At 51.4% G+C, this 6,541-nt stretch overlaps 1 protein-coding gene across 4 annotated transcripts; it reads left to right on the top strand.

Moving 5' to 3' along the window:
* The first annotated feature begins 278 nt into the window (after window positions 1–278).
* On the top strand, window positions 279–3,514 carry LOC146208338 (uncharacterized). 4 transcript variants are annotated; one of them, XM_084587253.1, is made up of 7 exons: window positions 279–416; window positions 677–841; window positions 1,625–1,711; window positions 1,801–2,109; window positions 2,645–2,773; window positions 2,902–2,980; window positions 3,273–3,514. In XM_084587253.1, the coding sequence occupies exons 4-5, from the start codon at window positions 1,861–1,863 to the stop codon at window positions 2,663–2,665; spliced, it is 270 nt and encodes an 89-aa protein (XP_084443379.1). In that variant the 5' UTR covers window positions 279–416; window positions 677–841; window positions 1,625–1,711; window positions 1,801–1,860; the 3' UTR covers window positions 2,666–2,773; window positions 2,902–2,980; window positions 3,273–3,514. The 4 variants fall into 3 exon arrangements, with proteins under 4 accessions (XP_084443379.1, XP_084443380.1, XP_084443376.1 ...); XM_084587250.1 differs by lacking the exons at window positions 279–416; window positions 2,645–2,773; window positions 2,902–2,980 and having other exon boundaries at window positions 547–841; XM_084587252.1 differs by lacking the exons at window positions 279–416; window positions 677–841; window positions 1,625–1,711; window positions 2,645–2,773; window positions 2,902–2,980 and having other exon boundaries at window positions 1,793–2,109.
* Window positions 3,515–6,541: the final 3,027 nt, after the last annotated feature.

Genomic DNA, 6,541 nt, shown 5'->3' on the forward strand with positions numbered 1-6,541 from the left:
CATTCCAGGTGTGATGAAGGTCCGGTCACTTTCTTGGCTGGCTGCCACTGTGGTGCTCCGTGAATTGTGCAACCGCCTCCTCAAGAGTGCCACCACGCGATAGCCCCCGTGCCCGGGTAGGTCTCCCACGTCAAACACAAAAGCTACCCCAGCCCCACATCGGCCCTGGGATGGGGGAAGGGGGGGGGGGAGAGAGGGAAAGGGAGGAGGTAACAACCTTACGACAGTAACATGCTTTCCTCTTCTTCCCTGGGCAGTGCAACGACTGCGACGAACCTCGTTTCTTTGGAGATGGTAACATGACTGAAGGGGCGGGGCTGCTGCTGGCTGACTTCCGTGTACGCTCAGCTCAGTCTCCATCTCTTTCTCCAGAATCTTCATCATCAACGAAAAGCACGGAAGCGCCATGGCTACCGGTATGTCTGACGTTCGTTACACAAAATAGCTGCAAGGGGGCTCCGGTATATACTCCTGTTTTGGGTAGCTCTCTATGGGCATCGCGCGTTTTCAGTTAATGGGACCTCACCTAATATCTGCACTTGTCGAGCTGGAGAACTCATCAGAAAGTAATTTATTTAGGAGGCCGCAGGGCATGAATATGATAGCGTGTACTCATTGATGTATGCTCCTGCAGTCCTGTAACATTACTTGTTCTATCACTTCTGCTGTCCTCGAGACCCCACCCTTGTCGTCACAACAGAGCAGCAGCCCGTAGAGACTGAACCGGTGGGCTCACACCTGGCTGAGGCGACCAAGGAGACTATGGCGAACCCGGGTCCCGCTGCTAACAACTTGTTCGTGACAGTTGATTTAACAATATGCTCCTGTGCTGCTTTTGCGGGTGAGTGCCTTGCTTGAGATTTGCTACGCTTCCAATTCTCTGCTAACAAGGTTGAATGGCTGGAATGGAAATAATTTTTAGTTGTAAGGTGGGGGTGTTCTGTTACTCTTACGACAAAACTTGAACAGCAAAGTTGAGGCTCGGAGCAGCAATCTTTTGTGATGATTAGCGGCAGGTTTCACGGGTTCGTTCGGGGAGTTCGATGCGATGTTTGTGTATCAGATAACAACGTCTGTTATCTGCAAATCTCTCTTAGAAACTGCTTTGAAGGTTGCAACTGCGTTGCAGGTGGAAAGATTGCAGCTTGAAAATGAAGAACTAAATGGTGATGTCCAGTATGGAGCAGGTGCCTTTAAAACAAGAAAAAATGGAGAAGGTTGAGCGCCATGGAACGAACACCAGAATACGCTAGTCGTAAACGACGTGAACAGCCAGATCCCGAACGCATAGAGGCAATATGGAACAGAAGTATTCGTGAAGTCAATTCTCATGTAACACACTATAAGCGGCGAGATTTCCCCCTACTGAACAGATATGTGGAGGTATAACGAGGCAAAAGCTCGTGCACAAATTGTGAAAGACAGCTTTTCTTGTTATCAGAACTAGGGCTGTATGACACTGTGAAGGGCTGTTTACCTCGCCGACTGAGGTATGTTTTTATATTTTCAAGCATTTTAAATTTGACTGCAGATTTTGCATGTGACATTTCACTATTTTTTTCGACTAAAAGGGAGAAATAGTTGCACGTATGTGCTACATACATCGTTGGCATGCTCTTTGCAGCAGGTCAACGATTGCCTGGACCAATCAGAATGGCGCGCACTGCATAAACCTACGTCTTATGGCGCCACCGGGATTGGGGAATGCGAGGTAAGTGTGGTTTCCGTTCTCTTGAAGTGGCGTGTTCACTCAATAAAAAAAAAAGTATCGAAAACTTCGCCCGCTCCTCCTGTACGCAGAGTACACAGCAGCAACGGGCATCCGCCCTTTGGATACCCGGGGGACAGCGAGAAGAGATAATGTGCACAAAGGCACACTACCTCGCCTTGTCCACCACACACGGCGGCCGAGCGTACAGCCGGGTCTCAAATGGCCCGGAGCGACTCTGGTCGGAATCCCAGTCCCCGCATGACAGCGATCACTGGCACAAGCGATGCAGGCGCTGGGATTCGAACCAGGATCTTCGCGAGTGCGAGCTCGACACTTTACCCACTCGGCTACCGTGCGGCACGGCCTGTCTGCGCCGCCTGCAAGTGCTGAAACACAAGGTATGCAAAGCAAGAACGACTCCGCTCATGCGCAGCTCCATTCGGCCAAGATGATATGATCACGGGATAAAAAATGTTGGTGTTGATTGCGGGAGAGAAGCATTTGCCGCGATAATGGAACGTGTACCCATTGCAGCGTGTTGTTGTTAGCAGTAGCAGAATAAATCCACCGCTGATCGTTGTGCGACGTCATCCACTTTGTTGGAACAAGATAGCTGAATATATTGTTTACGATGGCAGATAGAATAGAGTATCAGGTCCCCATGCGTTCTAGAAAGTGCACTTCGCTGTAATAATATCTCGCGGACGGGTCACTAATACATTGTTACGGTAGTCCGCTGCTAGGATCGGAAACTGTTTATTGATTGTGTCGTTCGGCAGCAATGCCCACCCATTTTTACGAAGTACAGATCTTGTAAAACACCACTGGCTTCCTTTCCTTACTCAAGCGTGGTAGAGCTTCATTCAGTGTGTGCATATAGCGTTACCTCATTTATGTGTGGTCTGTCGCCGTATGTTTGGAACTTTCGTGCAGCCAATCGTTGAGTGTGCCTGAGAAGAAAGTCTTTAAATGTGACTTGCATGATACGCTTCGTATGCTGGTAAGAAGATACGATCTGGCTGAAGAAGACAGTGACTGCTGTCGGCGGACAGAACGAAGCTGGTAAGTGTTGCAAGGCAGAAGGTGGCTACCGTAACACGCGTACTGAACGCTAATGCAAAGCATGTATTTAATTCATTCAATAATTCCGGCTGGAATTCGTTGTACAGTTCCTTTCCACTCCTTTTCAGATCGTGCGTAAGGACGGTAAATGGAGAAGTGGAACAGCTTAATACAGAATGACTGGCTGGAGCTCTGTACTGCGCATAGGTAAAACCTTTCATCCGACACTTCATTCCAGGCGGCCAGTTCACGATTTGACAGATGTGAACGACTGTATCACTGCAGTAAAGTAGTGGTTGCGATTGTAGTGTAGTGATTGAGGATCTGTTAATGATTTACAGCCATATTATCGTACAGCTAGTACATCATGTGAATTGCCACGATCTCATGGAGACGATCAGTCGAAACATATTAATCATGAAGGTATTTCGGTTGATTTCGTGAGCGTGCTGTGTGCTCCGAACTGTTTTCACTTCCTACTCTTCGCTCCTATTCCTAGTCCGGCGCAGGTGTTCCGGGCGGCGAGCTCTCTTCGAAGTCGCTGCAGCTGAGGAAGATGGAAGAGGAAGGACGCGATTATCCATTGCACTTCATCGCAGGGCATCGCAGTTACAAATACCAGCGACTGTAGTCCGCTTATACTGTACGCATTCACGTACTACGATCAGCGAATGTCATTGCGTTTCTTCCTTTTAGCACCCACGTAGATCATATATCTATCCTGTCGAAATAAAGTGTAATGTGAACACAAAAACAGTGTGTGTTTCAGAACGACGGCGGGTGCAGCTATGTGTATAGTCTCGCCTTACCGTAATATAGACCGCGTCAGTGGCTCTGTTACTATTCTTGGAAAGCGGCCGGAGGAATGGTTTTGTTTGTGACGTAACGAATGTAGCAGTTTGAATGTTCTTCGCAGCTCGTACAGTCTGGAAGTGTGTCTGTGGTACCTTCGATGTGGTACCATTTTATGTGAAGGTACTGAGCGACCACAAAAAGCTCCGCAGACATGCCTTGAAGGCATATTTCAGCGTAGGTGAAGGTGCGTAACGGTGAGTAACAGAAAACGGAATTTTTCCTTTCGTTCGTTCGTTTGAATTTCGGTCGGTTCCGAATTCTAGTGAATGAAGTACGCGGCAGTGCAACTGCACAGGACGGACTAGTGTTCCTATTTTGAATGCCGCTATGTAGTTCGAAGCAGCGACGTTTAAAGGAATGTGCAGGCTTCGGAACTCCTGCACTACGGCACTGCCATAGCGGTCTCTTAAGCCACTGCTGTAGTGGTGTCTTTAGCTGTAGTCCAGCTTGTTCATGACACTTTAGCTGAGAATACCATGCAGTTTCTGTACTGGAAAGTAGATTTTATTCAGGGATTGGTGTATTCATCGCTCCATTTCTTCGAATTCCGTCGCGGAGGATACATCGGAAGGGGACGAGCGTTGTTCGTCCGGGCATGTAGTCCGCATTCGAAGCCGCGGGATGGAGTACAGGAGTGTAAACGTACCGGTACCTCGCCTGCCGTAAAGCGCGACGGAAGGGTAGTATGTTTCCGTTATATCTGCTGCGGCGGAGACCAGCGAACGGCCATGCAACGTGGCGCGACGCAAGATGCGTTGCGGTGAAGTTCAAGGCGAAGGCTGCAGTTCACGCATTCCGTACGTTACAGGTGGGCCGTTAGGGGATGCGCGGTGCGGAATGGAGTGCACACGTTTCGCTCGTGACGTCCGTGATTACGTTCGCGGGAATTGTATGCAGGCTGTCGCAAAGTACGTAACAGCGCGCAGCAGAAACATCCTCTGCGGCGAAACTGGGAATGCGGTTACGGCTGGGTTGGAAGCGATACGTAGAGGTGCATTGAAACGTAAATGGAAGGTCGGACGGCGTGGCTAACCGTGTCACAGCGCATGTAAACGCCGGCTGTGGTAGCTGATCAGGTCGGTCGCCAGGAAGCAGCGCGCGTTGTCAGCGGACCTTCATGTGCAGCGTAACGGAGGTCACTTTCGGCAGCTGGAACGGATGCCGGTTGCTGTTCACAAGCGACGCCAGGGATTTCTCTGGCGCTACCGGCGACGTGTTTGAAGAGCGATTCGCGCTGTTGGGAGAAAGTCCGCAGCTGGCGCGTGCGGCCACGGGCATTGCCACTGCTGTTTATGCCATAGACCACACGTTCGAGCTGCGGACTACTGTTCAACGGCGCAAACCGCTCTTCGAACACGTCGCCGGTAGCGCCAGAACAATCCGTGGCGTGGCATGTCGAAAATAACGAGCATCCGTTCCAGCCGCCGAAAGTGACCACCGTTACACTGCAGGTGAAGGTCCGGTGATTGCGCGCCGCTTCCTGGCGACGGAGCTAATCACTCCCTACCGCCGGCGTTACAATGCGCTGGGACACGTTTGCGACGCTGTTCGACCTTACGCCACAGTTTCGAACTCCTTTGACTGCAGCTGTACATAAAGCGCGATGCTGGATGCAGTTACTGCCGTTCGTTCGCAGCACTCCCGGAACACGCTGAAGGCACAGCTGCGATTGCGGTTGCAGTCAGAACTCCGAGTGCAGCTGCGGTTGTTACAGGGATTGTAACTGCAGTGAACGGAAGGGGGAAGCATCGGTGTCAGCTGCGGCAGGAGGGCAGGTACGGAAAACGCACTGCAGGCGGGAATGCAGCCCTTACGGCTGCGGAGGACTTCACGGGACGAAAGGGGAGAGAGTGAAGGGGTATCACGCGTTGAGACGTTCCATTAAGCAAATGGGCAGGCGTGAGTACCGCGCATGGGCAGGAGCTGTACGCGGGAATAGGGAGGGTGTCGCCTTCAGAACAGGAGGTCAGGAGGTGCAATCCGAACTGCAATCGCTTTCACTCTCCCTACCTGAATCCGGTGAGGCTATCCGGTGAGGCCTTGCACTTCGGAGGTTACACACCACGCGTGAGTAGTTGCGGATGAAGTGGCAGCGGTAGTTCCGCGGGGACTGCAGGCACAGGGGATGTCCCGCGGGGCAGCGGAGTACGGGGACAGCTAGTGGAAGGAAGCGTACAGGCGAGCGTATGTCTGGAGTGTATTGAGAAAGTTACATGCATGCGCAGTGCAAGCGTGCTTCCTGATTAAAGGAGGAGGGTAGCTTCGTGCAGGGCAGGATGTGCGGGCATAGGGTGTATTTCATACGGCAGTTTCTGTAGCGGGCGGCTTCTGTACGTATGATGATTGGCGGAGGCGCAGGGCTTGGTTGTAGTTCCCGCGTAGCCTCCATATGGTAGTTTCATACGATCCGTAAGATCGGTACGGTAACGGCACTTACTGATATGTCGAGGGCGGAGCATTAGCAGTAGCAGTCGTATGTGTAGTCACGACCTATTCACTCCTAACCGTACGGCACGACGCGTATTGAGAAGAGGTAGTGCAAATTAAGTAAAGTTTTGTGCGAGGAAGTGGCTGAAGTGTTTTCCGTCTGCAACTTAACAATAGGGCCGCCAGGACTACATTAAATGGCATTGCGGTCTGCAGGCGACTGCTTGCTGCTGAAAGCGACTAGAGTCCTAACGATCAGTCATTGAAGTATGACTGCTGCATGGGGTTACAGCACACCGGCGCCTTGATTTTTGCCTCCGTCGGAAAGCGGCCGCTGAGGCCGGGATTGGATCCCGCGTCCTCCGGAGCAGTAGTTGAGCACCGTAACCACTGCGCCACCCCAGCGGGTGTTACAGATTTATGTACAGTAGCCACTGTCATGGCTACGGAATAGTAATTCGTTCACAGGAAGGGGAAGGCGCAGTA

The sequence above is a fragment of the Amblyomma maculatum genome, chromosome 1 (genome assembly GCF_055883805.1).
Source record: "Amblyomma maculatum isolate TAMU_Amacu chromosome 1, ASM5588380v1, whole genome shotgun sequence".
Taxonomy (NCBI): Eukaryota; Metazoa; Arthropoda; class Arachnida; order Ixodida; family Ixodidae; genus Amblyomma; species Amblyomma maculatum.